The 19,458-nt window shown below is 42.2% G+C and overlaps 2 protein-coding genes across 5 annotated transcripts in view; one reads left to right on the top strand and one right to left on the bottom strand.

Moving 5' to 3' along the window:
- Positions 1 to 10,262, bottom strand: part of LOC130282777 (zinc finger protein 84-like) — a 77,382-nt gene extending 67,120 nt beyond the window's left edge. Inside the window, exon 1 of one of the 3 annotated variants that reach the window (XM_056531483.1) lies at positions 10,123 to 10,262. The gene's annotated coding sequence lies outside the window, so the exon portion shown is untranslated. Of the gene's footprint in view, positions 1 to 4,735; positions 4,818 to 10,122 lie in introns of those variants that run through there. The other 2 variants (XM_056531481.1, XM_056531482.1) reach the window with 2 other exon arrangements.
- Positions 4,851 to 16,466, top strand: LOC130282799 (oocyte zinc finger protein XlCOF7.2-like). Of its 2 annotated transcripts, none has more exons than XM_056531548.1 (5): positions 4,851 to 4,953; positions 10,027 to 10,153; positions 12,116 to 12,292; positions 12,377 to 12,500; positions 14,941 to 16,466. In XM_056531548.1, exons 2-5 carry the CDS (start codon positions 10,076 to 10,078, stop codon positions 16,374 to 16,376), a joined length of 1,815 nt encoding a protein of 604 aa, XP_056387523.1. In that variant the 5' UTR covers positions 4,851 to 4,953; positions 10,027 to 10,075; the 3' UTR covers positions 16,377 to 16,466. The 2 variants fall into 2 exon arrangements, with proteins under 2 accessions (XP_056387523.1, XP_056387524.1); XM_056531549.1 differs by having other exon boundaries at positions 4,904 to 4,960.
- The last annotated feature ends 2,992 nt before the right edge of the window (positions 16,467 to 19,458 follow it).

Below are 19,458 nucleotides of genomic sequence, written 5' to 3'. Positions count from 1 at the left end.
GGAGAAAAAAAAGTTTAGTCTCAAGGGGCGACACGCCTTCTTTACCGTGAGGACTGTGAATTTATGGAACGGTCTACCTCAGGAACTGGTCACAGCAGGAACAACTAACAGCTTTAAAACAGGATTAGATACATTCCTGGAACAAAATAAGATTAATGCTTATGAAGAAATATAAAATCTCATCCCTTCCCCAATATCGCGCCACACCCCTACCCCTTAATTCCCTGGTTGAACTTGATGGACATATGTCTTTTTTCGACCGTACTAACTATGTAACTATATATATTTTTTGTTTTTGTTTCGGAGAATATGTTATTGAAAAATTAAAAGGTATCATTATAGTAGGTAGTTATGGCTGTTATAGGGCGAGGAGGAAAAAACTAGTGTAAAAGCGAAAATTGGCCCGGACAAGTGGATCGTCATGAGGAACAAGTAGATTTTTCTCTGCTTTTGTCCCGTGGACAAGTAGTTTTTTATTAAATTCCCACACCCCTGATTTACATCAAAGATTGGTTACTGTAGCACTTCTGTACTTTTATTTGCAAGAAGCTGCACTTGGCGGCAATCCTGCCATGAGGAAATCACCAGGAAACTCCGATCCACCTACAGCACACCGCTACAACTACACCTTGGTTATATCTTTACTAGTGTTGCTCGCGAATATTCGCAGTTCGAATTTTATTCGCGAATATCGCATATTCGCGATTATTCGCGATTATTCGCGAATATATCGCTATATATTCGTAATTACGAATATATATATATATATATATATTTTTTTTTATTATTATTATTTTTTCACAGTACACATCACAGTGATCACCCCTCTCTGCTTCCAGCTTATGTGGTGTAAGAAGGCTCTAATACTACTGTGTGAGACTGGTGTGCGATTTTTCGCATATGCGAAAATCTGCATATGCTAATTTTCGCATATGTTAATTTTTGTACATACAAATTTTCGTATATGTTAATTTTCGCATGCGCGAATATTCGCATTTGCGAAAATAAAACGAGACTATTACGAATATGCGAATATTCGCGAATATGACGAATATTCGTCCATATATTCGCGAATATTCGCGAATTCGAATATGGCCTATGCCGCTCAACACTAATCTTTACCCAGACCCAGCAAGACTCTTTATTCTCCATCCAGCAGTTAGTTCTGCACACTCGGACGGCTCGCAGGGGCACCTGCTTGTAACTGCGCCCCGTGCAAGAACCAGGAGATTTGCACGTGCAGGAAGAGTGAGCAGTACACAGTACCACAACTTTTACTTGCTTGAAATATATGCACAACGGTACCGAGAGAGTACTGATCAGGACTGATGTGGAGAATCAGCTGTGTGTAAGGTGGAGGCAGCACTGCTTTTGAATCACAGCTGCACTCCAAAAGAACTGTATCAGGGTAGGTTCACACCACGTTTTTGCAATACAGTTTTTTTATCAGGTTTTTGATGAAAAAAAAAACGGATTCCTCAAAACCTGACTAAACTGTATCATAACGTGTGTACAAAGTTTTATCTGTATACGGTTAAAAACCGTATACGGTTTGAAAAATGATGTCCGGTTGCATCCGTTTTTTAAGAAAGAAAAAAAGTATACGTTTAGACTTTTCACTCCATTATGAATAAAGTTTCACTTGTTTGATTGGAATTCCAAGAAAATAAACTGTGCAAAGTCAAAAACTGGATGGTGAAAACTGGACGGAACCGTACACACATACGGTTCTGTACGGTTCCAATTGACTCCCATGTTAAAAAAAAAAAAAACGTATACGGGTCAATACGGTTTTTCACCTGGACCAAAAACTGTGGTAGGCCACGGTTTTCTGTCCAGAAAAAAAAAAAGTAAAAAACCGTGTGGTGTGAAAAACAGAGACAACCGTATAAAATATGGTGCATACGGTTTTGAATGGAAAGTCTATGGCCACGGTTTGCTGTACGGTTGCATACGGTTTAAAAAAATAAAAAATTGTCCAAAAACTGTATAGAAAAATCGTTGTGATTATTTCAGGACTGATCTATTTGCATTTTTCTAGACTATTGTTGCTACATTTTACGGCTGATTGCTACATGTGTTCCATCGCAATTGTTACATAGCAATTCAACAACTTATTATACATAGTAGCTTTTTCTAAAATACTACATACTCAATAGACTGTGAGAGCCAGTATTTGTTTTATTTGTCATTAGACCTTTTTTTAGCGCCACGGTATAGGTGCATCCTCTGGTTAGCCCAGTCTAAAAAGTTTGGGTATTGAGCTGTAAGCCATCCCAGTCTTTTTGCTATGTTCCGCAAACACGTATTTGTTTGGGAAACGACTGGTGTTGTCTCTAGCTCACTACATTTGTGCCATTAAAGGGGTACTCTGGTGGGGAAAAATAATAATTTAAATCAACTGGTGCCAGAAAGATAAACAGATTTGTAAATTACTTTTTAAAAATGTTAATCCTTCCAGTACTTATCAGCTGCTGTCTGACCACAGTGCTCTTAGGTGACACCTCTGTCCATGTCAGGAACCATCCAGAGCAGGAGCAAATCTCCATAGCAAACCTCTACTGCTATAGGAGGGGGCGTGATGGCTCCCATAGACATGAATGGAGGAGGCGTGGCGGCTGTGTTTGCCAGTCATCTGGCATGGAGCGGTGTTCAGACTGGATGAGGCGCTGCAGAGATCCCTTTGGATAGGGCATAACATGTCTAGTGACGGAGTACCCTTTTAATGCCTTACAATAAAGGAGAACGTTTTACTGCTGCAAGAGTGCTGGATACTAATGCATACTTCCTATCTACAGGATAGAGCAGTGGTCTTCAACCTGCGGACCTCCAGATGTTGCAAAACTGCAACTCCCAGCATGCCCGGACAGCCAACGGCTGTCCGGGCATGCTGGGAGTTGTAGTTTTGCAACATCTGGAGGTCCGCAGGGCAGGTTGAAGACCACTGGGATAGAGCATAAGTGTCTGATCACTGGGAATCGAACCCTTGGGACCCCCCAAAATCTCCAGAACAGGGCCCCGGCTCCTAGAGACACGTGCTCCAGATGGCATACACTTAATTCATATCCATGGGAGCACCCTTTAACAGCATGCAGGTGAGCTGGTCAGAACTTTTGCATTAAAATTGATACTGAAGGTTAATTTGGAATTAATGATCTGAGCCTCATTTGGGGGGGGGGGGGTGATATGCCTTGTACAGCACTGTGAAATGCGTTGGCACTATATATAAAAAATATATATTTTCAATACTGTCCAAATATAATGTTTTATTGTATGTGCTGTTATAGGGATACCAGAAAATGATGCATTGTTTACATCAGGAATATACATCACAGTTCACACAGTTCAAACAATATGCCTTGTGAGGGTGCGTTCACACGCTCTTTGTTTTTGCAGGTTTTCTGCAGCGTATTTGAAAGGGGCGGGCTCTTCTCGGCTGTCCATAGCAGATTGTTTGCAGCGGAATTTACGCTGCGGAAAATCCGCCGCAAGCCCCATTGAAGTCAGTAGGGACTGCGGCGGATTTTCCACAGCGTAAATTCCGCCGCGGACATTCTGCTATGGACAGCCGAGAAGAGCCCGCCCCTTTCAAATACGCTGCAGAAAACCTGCAAAAACAAAGAGCGTGTGAACGCACCCTACACATATCCTAAGCCCTGGGATACACTATGAGAGAAAAGTACAATCCCCATCACAATCTCCAAACTGTTGACCTTCCAGCCTTTTGGCATGCTGGGAGTTGTAGTTTTGCCACAACTGGACATCCACAGTTTGGAGACCACCGTTCTAGTGTATCTGAGTGTGTTATGTGAGATACACTGCTGACAGTGCAGGAATTGTTGCAAAACTACAACTCCCAGCATGGCTCTCCAGTCATGCCGGGATTTGTAGTTTTGCAACAGCTGGAAAAGTGGAGACCACTGTTCTAGTGTATCCAAACTGTGGACTCCGGTGAAAAACTTTTTTTTTTTTTTTTTTTTTAAATCAACTGGTGCCAGAAAGTTAAACAGATTTGTAAATTACTTCTAGTAAAAAATCTTAATCCTTCCTGTACTTATTAGCTGCTGAATACTACAGCGGAAATTCTTTTCTTTTTGAAACACAGAGCTGTTTGCTGACATCACGAGCACAGTGCTCTCTGCTGACATCTCTGTCCATTTTAGGAACTGTCCAGAACAGCATATGTTTGCTGTGGAGATTTCCTTTTACTCTGGACGGTTTCGAAAATGGACAGAGATGTCAGCAGAGAGCACTGTGCTCATGATGTCAGCAGAGAGCTCTGTGTTTCAAAAAGAAAAGAATTTCCACTGTAGTATTCAGCAGCTAATAAGTACAGGAAGGATTAAGATTTTTTTTTTTTTATAGAAGTAATTTACAAATTTGTTTAACTTTCTGGCATCAGTTGATTTAAAAAAAAAAAAAAAAAAAAAGTTTTCACCAGAGTACCCCTTTAATTTTGCAACAGCTGGAGGTCCACAGTTTGGAAATCATTGTTCTAGTGCAGTGGTCTCCAACCTGCAGACCTCCAGATATTGCAAAACTACAACTCACAGCATGCACGGACAGCCAACGGCTGTCCGAGCATGCTGGGATTTGTAGTTTTGCAACATCTGGAAGTCCGCAGGTTTGAGACCACTGTTCTAGTGTATCTAAGTTTATGTGTGATACAATGCAGGCAGTATCACTTTCCTAATCATGACCCAGTGTTCAATGAGACACTACAAAATAGACGCACATACGTCTCCTCTCGATCTTATGATGAGCATCAAAGTCTACGGCTCCCAACATCCTAGCGATGTCTCATCACGTGACCTAGCTGCTACGTATGGTCAGCCGAAAGAGGTTTGGAACGCAAAACCAGGAAGTAAACGTGGCACGCAAGCTCTGCCTTTCCGGTTAATGACTTCCGGCCAGTGAGGTGAAGAAGAGCCTGGGAGATAAGAACAGCTTCAGGTGAGGGGTAAATTCCCATTTTGCGCTGTGCGGCTTTTATTTATGTAGTCATCGGCAGTGACATAGATTGCTGGTTATACGTCATCAGTCTCGTGTATACAGATCTATAGATGTATATATATCAGGCTACACTATACCTGTATATATATCCATGTCTATACATTCTGCATTGATGACTATTATAGCAGAAGCTGCATCAATCCTGCTATCCCTTCTCTCCTTGTTGCCCATAGCAACCAATCACAGTGTAGCTTTCCCAGGCAGGTCAGTTCTGCTGATCAGATAACAGGACTGATGATTTTGGGATGGAAAAATTACCCAAAATTCTATATATTTACCCCAACAATTGACTGTGTGTTTCAGGCTTGTACATAATAATTTTGGATGGGTTTCATGTTACTAGCAGATAATGAATGGTCACTGGTGTCAGTGTCCCGATGTACTTACCTCAGGCACAATTTTTGGTTGTCTGACCAATCGTGTAGCCCCAGCTCCAATGTTGCAAATAGAGATGAGCGAACTTACAGTAAATTCGATTCGTCACGAACTTCTCAGCTCGGCGGTTGCTGACTTTTCCTGCATAAATTAGTTCAGCTTTCCGGTGCTCCGGTGGGCTGGAAAAGGTGGATACAGTCCTAAGGAAAGAGTCTCCTAGGACTGTATCCACTTTTTCCAGCCCACGGGAGCACCTGAAAGCTGAACTAATTTATGCAGGAAAAGACATCAACCGCCGAGCCGAGAAGTTTGTGACGAATCGAATTTACTGTAAGTTCGCTCATCTCTAGTTACAAAAGTACTCTGGGAATTTTTTTTTATTATTATTATAGAATAATATAAAGGTTCTTGTGTTTTGTTCTTAGGCTGCTTTCACACTATAAAATTCATCCGTTTTAAAGGTCCGTTTGATGTTCCGTTATGAAAACCCTGAAAATCGGCCATTAAACGTCCGATAGAACATCCCATTATAGTCTATGGGATTTTCTATGGGATTTTTACATTATCCGTTTTAATCCGTTATAGTCCGTTATTAATAATGGACGTTATTTTGTAAAGGAAGATAGTAACGGGAGGATTAGTTCATGCATTATTTCTTCCGTTCATTCTCCCATCACAAAATAACGTCCGTTATTAATAACGGACTATAACGGATTCAAACGGATAATGTAAAAATCCCATAGAAAATCCCATAGACTATAATGGGATTTTCTATCGGACGTTTAATGGCCGATTTTCAGGGTTTTCATAACGGAACATCAAACGGATCTTTAAAACGGATGAATTTTATAGTGTGAAAGCAGCCTTACCAAGTGGAATTTCAGCTGCAGGAAACCCCCTGCGGATGCGCTACTTGTGACCCTACCCTTGGGGGTCCATTCACACAGGTGGAATTTTGCTGCAAATTTTGGTGTGTACTTTCTTCTGCCAGTTATTTTTTGCTGCCTATTTTCTGCTGATAGGTCAATTATAAAATAAGTAGCAGAAACAATTAAAAATCTACAGCAAAACACCCCCATGTGCACAAACCCTTAGGGAAGTGCCACCCATTGCGAATACACTACCGATTGTCTGCAGCAGAAAATGAGCCAAAGGCAGAAGCGGATCCAGCTAGAAGGGGGAAGTATAAGGCCAAGTTCACATGGCAGAATGTCCATGCGAAGTTCCTCATGGATATTCCGCATATGCAGAGTCCCATTGATTTCAATAGGATTCCGATAGAAATTCAGATTCCTGGTGTCCACAGAGAAAACAGACTCGCCTATTCTTTCTGTGGATACCGCAAGGAAATGCATTGCCATCTATAAGACGGTGCATTTCCGAACGGTCCTGGCGCCCGTCGGTTAGTCAAATATACGGAATTCTGCCCTTGTTTTCCCACTACCCTTGTCTCACTGGGGATGTGGCGTCCTTGGGCTGACAGGAAGAGTTGGGTTTGCCATGTTGGCCACAAAATTTAGATTTAAATCTTCAGAGTGAAGAAATGAGATGCACTCACCCAAGCCTTTGTCTTGCGGCAAACTTTATTTCTTATTCATAGAAAAGGCACAGCGGGTAGATAGGGGGGGAGCAGCCTCGCAGCAAAGCTGCGAGGCTGCTCCCCCCGTATCTACCCGCTGTGCCTTTTCTATGAATAAGAAATAAAGTTTGCCGCAAGACAAAGGCTTGGGTGAGTGCATCTGATTTCTTTACTCTGAAGATTGTTTTCTGTGCTGTTTCTCACTGGATTGCACCCCCGTCCAGCCACCCAGGTGCTTCTATTTAGCTTCTATCTCTCATAGACCCTATCTGTGGATTGCAGTGCCGGACTTACATTAAAATTTAGATTTAGTCTCCTCTGCCCAGAGATCCTTTTCCATATGTTTTCTTAAAGCCAAGGCTTTTTTCATGCCACTCTTCTGTTAAGCCACACCATAAAAGGGACGGCTTCAACTGCTTCTATGGACAGATCCTTCCATCTTCGTTCTGGACCTTATGAGCTCCTCATTGGTGTCTTTGTAGAATCTCTGATTAAAGGCTACTCTCCCAAAAAGTTGTCCTGTCTTTTTAAATAAATATGCCCAGGCTGCCTGCTTTAAAGAAAAGAAAAACAAACTGTACTTACCTCACTCACTATTGGGGGGATAAATGTTACATTGCCACTCAGCCAATCACTGTCTGCAGTGGTGTCTCTTTTCAACCAATGATTGGCTGAGCGACAATGTGACATATTGACCACAGCACCAGGAAGTAATCCCTGGTAGAGACCGGGGCCATGGTCAATTGGTCATTTTGCGGCTCAGCCAGTCTTTGGCTGATGAGGGACAACGCTGCGGCCAGTGGTTTGCTTAGTGGCAATGTGATGTATTGACTCCAGCACTAGGAAGTGCGGTGGAGACCAGGGACAGCGATTACTGGGGACCAAGGGAGGTAAGTACAGGCTGTATGCCTTGCCTGCTCGATGGGCTTTGGTGGGTGTTCTCAGGTTTATAGTTGTACCAAAAATTTTGGATATAAAGGTATTTTGTTAAGAATTTTTGTATAAATAATGATGCTCAAGTTGCTAAAAAAAAAAAAACCCCTAAAAAGTACACTCCCCTTCCTCGTTCCCCCACCGCTGCCATTCTGACGGAGCAAGGCTCAGCTGTGCAGCTTATTCCAATAGTCATAGAAGCCTCCTCCTTGCCCAATTGTCACAGCAGCCCCTAGAGAGACCCTTTCCTCAATGTCTAATGATCACGGGATGCCCCTATCCCTTCACTGTAAGCAGTAACCTTAACCCCTTAAGGACTCAGGGTTTTTCAGTTTTTGCACTTTCGTTTTTTCCTCCTTACCTTTTAAAAATCATAACCCTTTCAATTTTCCACCTAAAAATCCATATTATGGCTTATTTTTTGCGTCGCCAATTCTACTTTGCAGTGACATTAGTCATTTTACCCAAAAATTCACGGCGAAACAGAAAAAAAAAATCATTGTGCGACAAAATCAAAGAAAAAACACCATTTTGTAACTTTTAGGGGCTTCCGTTTCTACGCAGTGCATATTTAGGTAAAAATGACACGTTGTGATTATTCTGTAGGTCCATACGGTTAAAATGATACCCTACTTATATAGGTTTGATTTTGTCGCACTTCTGGAAAAAAATCATTACTACATGCAGGAAAATGTATATGTTTAAAAATGTCATCTTCTGACCCCTATAACTTTTTATTTTTCCACGTACAGGGCGGTATGAGGACTCATTTTTTGCGCCGTGATCTGAAGTTTTTATTGGTATGATTTTTGTTTTGATCTGACTTTTTGATCACTTTTTATAAATTTTTTAATGGTATAAAAAGTGGTATAATGCGCGTATGCCATTGACCGTGCAGTTTAATTAATGATATATTTTTATAGTTTGGACATTTACGCACGCGGCGATACCACATATGATTTTTTTATTTACACTGTTTTATTTTTTTTATGGGAAAAGGGGGGTGATTCAAACTTTTATTAGGGAAGGGGTTAAATGATCTTTATTAACACTTTTTTTTTACTTTTTTCTTGCAGTGTTAAGGGTCCCATAGGGACCTATCACTTTCACCAGACATACAAAAGCATCGTATGTTGATGCTGCCTTCAACATGCGATGGCCTCTGAAGAACTAGCTAGCTATGAAGAACGCACAAGTACAGGCAGAGGCTAGGAGCGCTGCTCTGGCAGTAAACACTTTGGGGGAGCGGTCCTTTCATTCTTTGGATCAGCAGCAGACAACCACAGATCAAGAAAGGATGTAATACAGTGGTCCCTCAACATACGATGGTAATCCGTTCCAAACGGACCATCGTTTGTTGAAACCATCGCATGTTGAGGGATCCGTGCAATGTAAAGTATAGGACAGTGGTCTACAACCTGCGGACCTCCAGATGTTGCAAAACTACAACACCTGGGCATGCTGGGTGTTGTAGTTTTGCAACATCTGGAGGTCCGCAGGTTGTAGACCACTGTTAGAGGAAGTTGTACTCACCTGTTCCCGCCGCTCCGGACCGTCACTGCTGCCCGGGATGTCGCCGCGTCCCCGAGGTGTCCCCGACGCTCCGGTAAGGCCTCTGCTTCCCCGGCATCCTCGCTCTCCGTCGCCGCCATCACGTCGCTATGCAAGCCGCTTCTATTGGATGACGGGACGGCGTGCGCAGCGACTTAATGACATTGATGGAGAGCGCCGACGATGCAGGGGATCCCGAAGAGGACGCGCCGGAGCCCCGAGGACAGGTAAGTGATCGTCAGCGGACCACACGGGGCACCGTAAACGGCTATCCGGTGGTAGCTGAAGCAGTCAGCGCTGCCGGATAGCCGTTTATGCGATGGCCCCGACATGAAAAAGCATCGTATGTTGATGCTGCCTTATACATGCGATGGCTTCTGAGAGGCCATCGTATGTTGAAATGATCGTATGTCGGGGCCATGGTAGGTCGGGGGGGGGTCACTGTATATCCTGGTGATTTTATTGTAGTTGGTGAAAGGGAAGCTTCCATTTATACCTCACTTGTATTTGTTCTAACAATAAATAAAATGTATCTGTAGATATTTATCTGTGTTACTTGTTTGTGTGTGATATAGGACTGGACATTATTCATCTCTACATGAATTTTAGTCAAATTTATTAACAATGGACAAAGACAGAAACCAAATGACTGAGAAAATACTGAAACTCACCCTGGAGATCATCTATTTGCTAACCGGAGAGGTGAGGGCCTCTGGAAATGTAACGTTGATGAATTCATCTTTCTTATTTATCTTACTAGAAGGGAATTATCCATTACATCCATTACACCATTATTTAAACAGCTCTGCTTCTTCTCCTTCTCTGTACAGACCTTGCTCCCTTCTTACTTATGTTGCATCAGCCAACCATGAGTATAGTATCTGTACCGGACAGCTGTCACGCCCCCTCCCATAGACTTGCATTGAGGGGGTGGGGTGGTACGTTATGCGGGGGCGGGGCTATGACATCAAGAGCTCCCGGAACAGTTTGTTCAAAACGCCAAGCAGCAGAGTACCCCTTTAAAGCATCACGACAGGCATCCTATAAGCTCAACCAAGCATTGCCTTGATAAGCACCCAGGCTGTTTGCATTGTCATCATTTTATTGGCCGACGCAAATAAAGTTTATAATTTTAGGTAAGCTCTATACAGTACAGTTTTTTTTTTATGTATTTCGGGTGTATCCTTATAAGAAGAAGAAACTAAAGAAAGGCCTCTTCTTAGATGTACTCATGGTTTTGGCTACAAATTGCATCAAAACATTGTGTAAACATGTTTCTAGCTGCCATCTAGAGCATATGGGTAAAGGAGAATTCCAGTATCAATCAAATGTTTATATTTTCTGGAGGAGTGGTAAAAATAAAAAAAGGGGGGAGATTTATTAAAGCATTTAGACTGGTTTTTCCCATCTAAATTTGTCGCACAGAAAGTCGCAGTCTAAATATGTGGGACTTTTGCTTTAGAGGATTTTTAGAACTTGATGCATTCTAGTCTATTTTAGACAGAAAAATGCATTGGTGCTGAATTTATCAAAAGCGACTTTTCGGCGACAAGTCGCATCGACTGAAAGTACGCCGAAATGTCAGACCATGTTGGAGCAGGTTTAAATACAGTCTAAAGCATAGATCTCAAAGTCTGTGCACAGAATTTATCAAGGGCCGTGCGCCTTTTGATAAATTAGGCGCACAATAGACCGGCCTAACCCTCTGTAGTTTGGATTACCATATTTTTCGTCCTATAGGACGCACCAGCGTAGAAGACGCACCCATTTTATAGGTGCAAAATCTAAAAAAATAAAGATTATGAACCCAATAGTGGTCTTCAACCTGCGGACCTCCACATGTTGCAAAACTACAACTCTCAGCATGCCCGGACAGCCGTTGGCTGTCCGGGCATGCTGGGAGTTGTAGTTTTGCAACATGTGGAGGTCTGCAGATTGAAGACCACTGCATAGGAGGTAATACTCACGTGTCCCCGCCGCTCCGGACCCGTCACCGCTGCCCTGGATGTCGCTCCATCGCTGTCGCCGCGTCCCCGTCGCTCTGGAACGTCTCTGCTGCCGGCCGGGTATCCTCGCTCTCCGTCGCTGCCATCACGTCGTTACGCACGCCGAAGCACGTACGCGACGACGAGGAAGGAGAGCGCCGGCCATACAGGGGATCCCTGAACGGAGTAGACACCGAGGAGGCAGGTAAGGTCCCTCCCGGTGTCCTGTAAGCACTAACCCGGCTATTCAGTCGGGCTGTTCGCGACCGCCGCGGTGAAATCGCGGTCCCGAACAGCCAGACTGAACAGCCGGGTTAGTGTCACTTTCCCTTCAGACGCGGCGGTCAGCTTTGATCGCCGCATCTGAAGGGTTAATACAGGGCATCACCGTGATCGGTGATGTCCTGTATTAGCCCCGGATCCCGGCCGTTGATGGCCGCAGGGACCGCCGCGATAGGGGTGTATTCGCCGTATAAGACGCACCGACTTTTTCCCCCCTGGTTTTGGGGAAGAAAAAGTGCGTCTTATACGGCGAAAAATACGGTATATTGATGCGGGACATAGACAACTTTGATAAATCTCCCCCCATAGTCACTTACCTCAATCCTCCACAGCTCCATTCCCGCTCCCATCACACACTTGGTAGTAATCTTTTTAACTGGTGTTTTTCTATCTCCAGGACTATGCCCCTGTTAGCAATTCTAATCTACACGTCACAAGAAGCATTTCTCATAAGTTTGGGAGATCATGCGGCAGTCTCTCTGTGGATCATTCCTCATCAGAGCTACATGATGAAAAGAATGATGAGAAGATCCTAGATCTCACCAACAAGATTATTCATCTGCTGACTGGAGAGGTGAGCGGAGCTGGGAATGCTGGGATAATATACTGTAATACCATGAAGGTGTCTAGATGATATATGTCTGTCTGTGTGTGTCAGGTTCCTGTAAGGTATGAGGACATCATGGTCTGTTTTACAATGGAAGAATGGGAGTATGTAGAAAAACACAAGGATCTCTATAACTATGTCTTGATGGAGGATCGAAACCTTAACACTAATAAAGGTTAGTGGATTTCAACAACTGGTATAAAATAAATACTTTACAATGAATGAGCCACTGGCCTTTTTATATTCCTTATCTTACGTAAGTAGAATATTAAAGGGGTTATTCAGGAATTGAAAAACAAAGCCAGTTTCTTGGTGAGCATGGTGAGTGGTGTAAACAAAAATATAACAAAAAAAAAACACAGAAAAACACCAGTATTGTGGTTTTTTTTTATTTAAAGTTTTTTGTTTTGTTTGTTTTTTAAATATTAAAACACGATGGAAAATATACAAACACAACCTCATATGAGTCTGTACATATATCTAATATATATATATATATATATATATATATATATATATAGTACAGACCAAAAGTTTGGACACACCTTCTCATTGTAAGTTTTCTTTATGAAACAGTGTGAAACAACTGAAAATATGTCATATTCTAGGTTCTAGCCACCTTTTGCTTTGATTACTGCTTTGCACACTCTTGGCATTCTGTTGATGAGCTTCAAGAGGTAGTCACCTGAAATGGTCTTCCAACAGTCTTGAAGGAGTTCCCAGAGATGCTTAGCACTTGTTGGCCCTTTTGCCTTCACTCTACGGTCCAGCTCACTCCAAACCATCTCGATTGGGTTCAGGTCCGGTGACTGTAGAGGCCAGGTCATCTGGCGCAGCACCCAATCACTCTCCTTCTTGGTCAAATAGCCCTTACACAGCCTGGAGGTGTTTGGGGTCATTGTCCTGTTGAAAAATAAATGATGGTCCAACTAAACGCAAACCGGATGGAATAGCAGCCGCTGCAAGATGCTGTGGTAGCCATGCTGGTTCAGTATGCCTTCAATTTTGAATAAATCCCCAACAGTGTCACCAGCAAAGCCCCCCCACACCGTCACACCTCCTCCTCCACACCAGCACACATGTGAAGTGAAAACCATTTCAGGTGACTACCTCTTGAAACTCAACAAGAGAATGACAAGAGTGTGCAAAGCAGTAATCAAAGCAAAAGGTGGCTACTGAAGAACCTAGAATATGACATATTTTCAGTTGTTTCACACTTTTTTGTTATGTATATAATTCCACATGTTTTAATTCATAGTTTTGATGCCTTCAGTGTGAATCTACAATTGTCATAGTCATGAAAATAAAGAAAACTCTAAATGAGAAGGTGTGTCCAAACTTTTGGTCTTTACTGTGTATATATATATATATATATATATATATATATAATCTACATCTAAATATGTATATAGTGTTATATGTATACAAGAAGGTGCACTACTGTGGTGGATGTATACAATGACATTGGCTAATCCCTCAACACTGATGTTAAAATTGAGACATTCGCCAGTATATCCTTATATGAAGGACATACCAGAGCCCGCACACCAACGCCAAGGTTTCTCAAATGGCACGGGACCTAACGCTAACGTACCTGTGCGTGATAAGCAAAAACCAGGGGCCAGTGGGCAATTACAGCAGCACTAGGCCGACATGCAGCCTGCTCCCAGTTGCCTCCAGTGCGACTGAGCACACATACAATGGGAGGAGGGAGAGAGGCTACAAGCCCCACCCAAGTTGGCTGATATAGGTGCTTGGCCTCACAGGACTCATTGCAACCTTAATGCTGCCTGGAAAATGTTCAAGGCGCATTATCAAATGAGTTTACACACCTCCAAGTATAAATTTTAAACAACAACAAAAAATGTGGTCTCAAATGGCTGGAGGTGCTCAACCCCAAATGCAGTTGTGCATTTATACTGGGGGAGCAGATCCTACCCTTGTAGTCCATTGCTAGGGGCAATCCCCAGCATAAAAATGCATATAATGGAGGATGCCTGCAGTGGACTACAAGTGCCACAATAGAATCCTACACCAAATCTCTGTATTGTATTATTCTAATTGTTACACATCCACACCGTCTATCTGGTGTAGGATTCTATTGTGGCACTTGTAGTCCACTGCAGGCATCCTCCATTGTATGCATTTTTATGCTGGGAATCGCCCCTAGCAACGGACTACAAGGGCAGGCTCTGCTCCCCCAGTATATATGCACAACCGCATTTGGGGTTGAGCACCTCCAACCATTTGAGACCACGTTTTTTGTTGATGTATACAAGAAAGAAAGAAAAATAAATGCTAAAATGTTAATTTCCAGGGTTGTTAAGGGGTTAACGTATTGTCTATATATTTATATCTAATTATTGAAACTAAGATTAAGTACATGGAATTTCCCTTTATAACAAATATCAACCCTCAAATGATCTTTTGTACAGGGCTATGCTTAATCCGGCTGCTATGGCCTTCTATATTTAGTGTAGTTTGTTGTATAGACCATTTATATTTTGTACAAGGCTGATTACCTGACCCAGAACTGTTATATTGAGCAGATACTTATTTTGTGTTTATATTTCTTGTCTTCCTTTATTATGTTCACTTATATTCCTTTCTTGTAGTTTTAAGTAGGGAAGAAACGGAAGTAGAAGATGAACAAGGTTTGCCTTCTCCACCCTGTTCAAATAAAGATTCAAATGACATCCAAGCTAAAGCAGGCAGGAAAGGTTCTAAATGGAGAAAACCCTGGAAAAGACGGACCAAGTACCTAAGCAAACATAAGGACAAACTTTCTGCCTTTAAGAACATGCCTAGAGAAGACAAGCTGCCAGAAAATAGTGGACCTTTTACAAATGAAGGTAACTTTACTAGTGATGCCACCTTTTCAGGGACAAACATGCACAGTCCTTGCTTGTCAAGTGAGATAAGACCTGTCAATAAGAATTATACATCCAGTGATGAAACACAGGGAAAATATACTGAACAACAGTTACCTTCTTCTGGAGAAAACGACACAGGACATGAGGAAGATGTCAAGTGTGGTCATCCGGAGTCCTCTTCCATGAGGGAACACCCAATAGATACTTTTACAGCTACATCTTATACACAGGCACAATATGTGTTCACCAATATAAAGGAAGAAGCTGTACCCACAGAAGTGGACAGTTATGGACCCATCCAATATCCATCTACTGATGATCAGGAGGAGTCATGGCAAAAAACAAATGACACAGGCGCTAATATTTACGGAGTAGGCCATACACAATTCACTCTAGCTAATGTTAAAAAGGAATATGTACTTTGCGAAGAAAACAGTCAAAATTCTTCTATTCACACACAACCTGATCATATACAGACACAATCTATACCTCAACAAGTTAAGGTGGAACCCATCTCTCATGAAGAGGGCTACGAACTATACATTCCCACTGACTTTACTCAAAGACTTCATACATCAGCTCCTGGGCAAGCAGTGAACAGAGTTAGAGATGCTGCAAAAACAAACAAGAGATATTCTGTAACAAAATACAAAGATTGGAATAAAACACCAGAAAATGCTTCACGTATGAACTACCAAACGACACAATTTGTAGATGGGATGTATGTCTGCTCTACATGCGGGAAAAGCTTCACCTCCCACTTTGGCCTTGTCAAACACCAGGCAATGCACAATGGGAATAAGGTGTCCTGCCCACAGTGCGGGAAGTTATTTTTCTACAAGTCGAGCCTGGTCATACATCAGAGGATCCATACAGGGGAAAAACTTTTCTCTTGCCCTGTATGTAACAAATGCTTTACCAACAACTCCAATCTCATCGTACATCAAAGAATTCACACGGGAGAGAAACCATTTGTTTGCTCTGAATGTGGTAAACGTTTTGGACACAAAGGCCACCTGAACCGGCACCTCAGAACTCATGAGATAGAGAAACCGGCAGCCAACATTGAGAACTATGTCAGCAGCTTACAAGACAATTGGGATTCCCATAAAATGAACGGCTGGTCTCACAACATTTATAACACCTCCCCTTATTCTACATATGACAAAAGTGTTTAGTGGACGGCCTATTTCACATACTAATACATTTATTTGTACAATCTTTGCCCATTAAAGTTCCCCTTTAATTAAAAGGAAATGTGTAAAAAGAACAGACTCTGTGTTTCTCATATTCAAATAATACTTCTAGATATAATTTGCTAGGAGAATAGAATTGCTAACGGCTATCATGCCTCCTCCCATAGACATGAATGGAGGGGACATGACGTTCTGAACAGTTATCGCCAGGGTGTCGGGCCGGAGTTCGCGGGGGATCCCAGCAGCTGGATTCCCTGCAATCAGACCTCTTATTCCCTATCCTTTGATTGCAGCTTAATCTTTTATAATGTTAATATAGATTAGTGTTTGTCCAGTCTTTGACATATGCACCAGATGACTTCTATACCCCAGCAGTCCTCTCTACTACACATCATTCATGTCCTCTTCCTTATAGTCAGATAATGCTCAGTCTTCAGGATACACTCAGTGTTTCCTTTTCTGAGGGAAGAGTTGCTTGTATGCTTTACGTATGTGGGTCCTTTAAGAATATTGCTATTTAGTTACTTGTTCCAATAATCCATCGCCTCTACAATTTCCTCTCATAAAGTGACAAACAGTAATATTAAAGATCAGTGACAGTGTCATCCTCCAATACAATAATCAACCTTTGTGTATTTTTTCTCATCTTAAACTTTACCATTTAGTAGGAAAAGCCACAATGTGAAGACAGCTTACCTGTTATGTATAACATGTACTTATGTAGACATCTGTTTATTGATCCTATCAGAGTCCATTCTGTACAGAAGACAGCACGTTGGAAAAGGGTCCAGTAGCTTGGAGGTAAATATACACATCTGTAGAAACGTTGGTGTCGTTGAAAGTTTCTATACAGACCAGATTGATAACTTGCATTAAAGGGGTACTCCGGTGAAAACCTTTTTTCTTTTAAATCAACTGGTGGCAGAAAGTTAAACATATTTGTAAATTAATTCTATTAAAAAATCTTAATCCTTCCTGTACTTATTAGCTGCTGAATACTACAGAGGAAATTATTTTCTTTTTGGAATGCTCTCTGATGACATCACAACCACAGTTCTCTCTGCTGATGTTATTATAATAATAATAACGCTTTATTTATTGTTGTCCTTAGTGGGATTTGAACCCAAGTCCCCAGCACTGCAAGGCAGCAGTGCTAACCACTGAGCCACCATGCTGCCCTTAGCATACATCTGCTATGCATGGTTGCTAAAATGGACAGAGATGTCAGCAGAGAGCACTGTGCTTGTGATGTCATCAGTGTTCCAAAAAGAAAGGAATTTCCTCTGTAGCATTCAGCAGCTAATAAGTACTGGAAGGATTAAGATTTTTTAATAGAAGTAATTTACTAATATGTTTAACTTTCTGCCACCAGTTGATTTAAAAGGAAAAAGGTTTTCACCGGAGTACCCCTTTAAAGCAGAGCTTTCCAAACTTTTATGTGATGTGGCAAATAAAGCAGCACATTTGGCCTTTTTTTTTATGTTTACGCTGTATACTGTACGAGATGATTAACATTATATTTAGCTAGTTTTACATTTATGCACGCACCGATACCAAATATGTTAAAGTATTCATTTAAAATTGTTTTCCCCAGGAGTACCTCTTTAAGTCCTTTGTTGTTAAGAAGTTAGTTAAAAAATATTTAGAAAAAAAAAAATAGTGCTTTTTAATGATTGGCTTGCTTATTTTTGTGAATATTTTGTCTTTATTGTAGGCAGTCTTTTTTGTTTTTAGCCAGTAATGGATTTGATACAGAGCAAAACTATTATTGAAAGATTTCCCCCTTTTTCTGTATTTTGATTATGGTTAAAATAGTGACCACGCCCAACAAAGTACATACAAAGTAGCCCTCTTCTCCCTGAGTGCCCTAGCCAGGAGTTTCCCCTGTTTGTTGCCCCATTCATCGAAGGAACGGGAGCAACTCTGCTTGAATCTTTTATAAGCGTCATTTAAGAGGATGTTGATCTCATGGCGGACTTTCAATAGATCACGAAATGTGGTCTCCTGGAGGGACTGTTTGTGCAGCGCCTCCAGTTCCATCAATGTCAAAAAAAGGCGACTCAATTTAGCCGCCTTCTCCTTTTTAAGGCGAGAGCCATGTTGAATCAACACTCCCCTCATAATGCACTTGAGGGCTTCCCACTGCGTGGCAAGGGGGTGGTGTCTAAGGCGTGATCTCTTTGGAACTGGTTAATAGTGGATTTGAGGTCGGCTATGCACAAAGCGTCCAAGAGCAATGTTTCATTTAGGCGCCACTGAAACTGAGGCCGACTCAGGGAGGGGACAGAGAAGGAACAGTATACCGGGCATGGTCAGAAAGGTGTATGTTCCCAATCTTTGTGGATGAAAGACGTGGGAGATAGAAGTGAGGAAGAAATATATAATCCAGTCTACTGTATGACCTATGTGTTCTGGAAAAGTAGGTGTAGTCCCGTTCCGCAGGATGCTGGAGGCGCCACACATCGCATAGTTGCAGAGAGTGAAGAAGTCACCTAAGCTTACCAAGCCGGCTGTGTGGACGTATCCAACAGTGGCTGCAGTGGGACATTGAAGTCCCCGCTCAGTAACAACATGCCCTGTGTGAAGGAAGCTAACCTCTCTAAAGTCTTTGTGAGAAACATGATTTGAGCTGAATTGGGTGCATATATATTCCCACCGTCACTGCCTGATCCAAAATCTTGGCACGAATGAAGTATCTGTCCTCAGGATCAGTGAGGGTGTCTAGTACAGTAAAAGGGAGCGAGCGGTGAAAGCCAATCGAGACGCCCTTCGTACGGGCCTCTGGGTTGGCACTATGGTGCCATGAAGTGTAATATCGGCTAAGGTGATCTGGGATATGGCCAACCTTAAAGTGGGTCTCTTGGAGGCATAAGATACCCACTCTTTGTTTGTGCATGTGGTACAGGATCTTGTCTCGTTTTTCAGGAACATTAAAACCCTGGACATTTAGAGTGGCTAAACGTGTGTCTGTCATACTCACCGGTCACCGAGGAGGGAGGTGACGAAGTCCAGTCGAGGAGGTGGTGAGAAGAGCAGGGGAGGAGATGCAGGTCCATGAAAGCCC

This window comes from Hyla sarda, chromosome 7 (genome assembly GCF_029499605.1).
Source record: "Hyla sarda isolate aHylSar1 chromosome 7, aHylSar1.hap1, whole genome shotgun sequence".
NCBI classification, from domain to species: domain Eukaryota; kingdom Metazoa; phylum Chordata; class Amphibia; order Anura; family Hylidae; genus Hyla; species Hyla sarda.
This window is presented reverse-complemented; position numbering and strand designations above follow the sequence as displayed.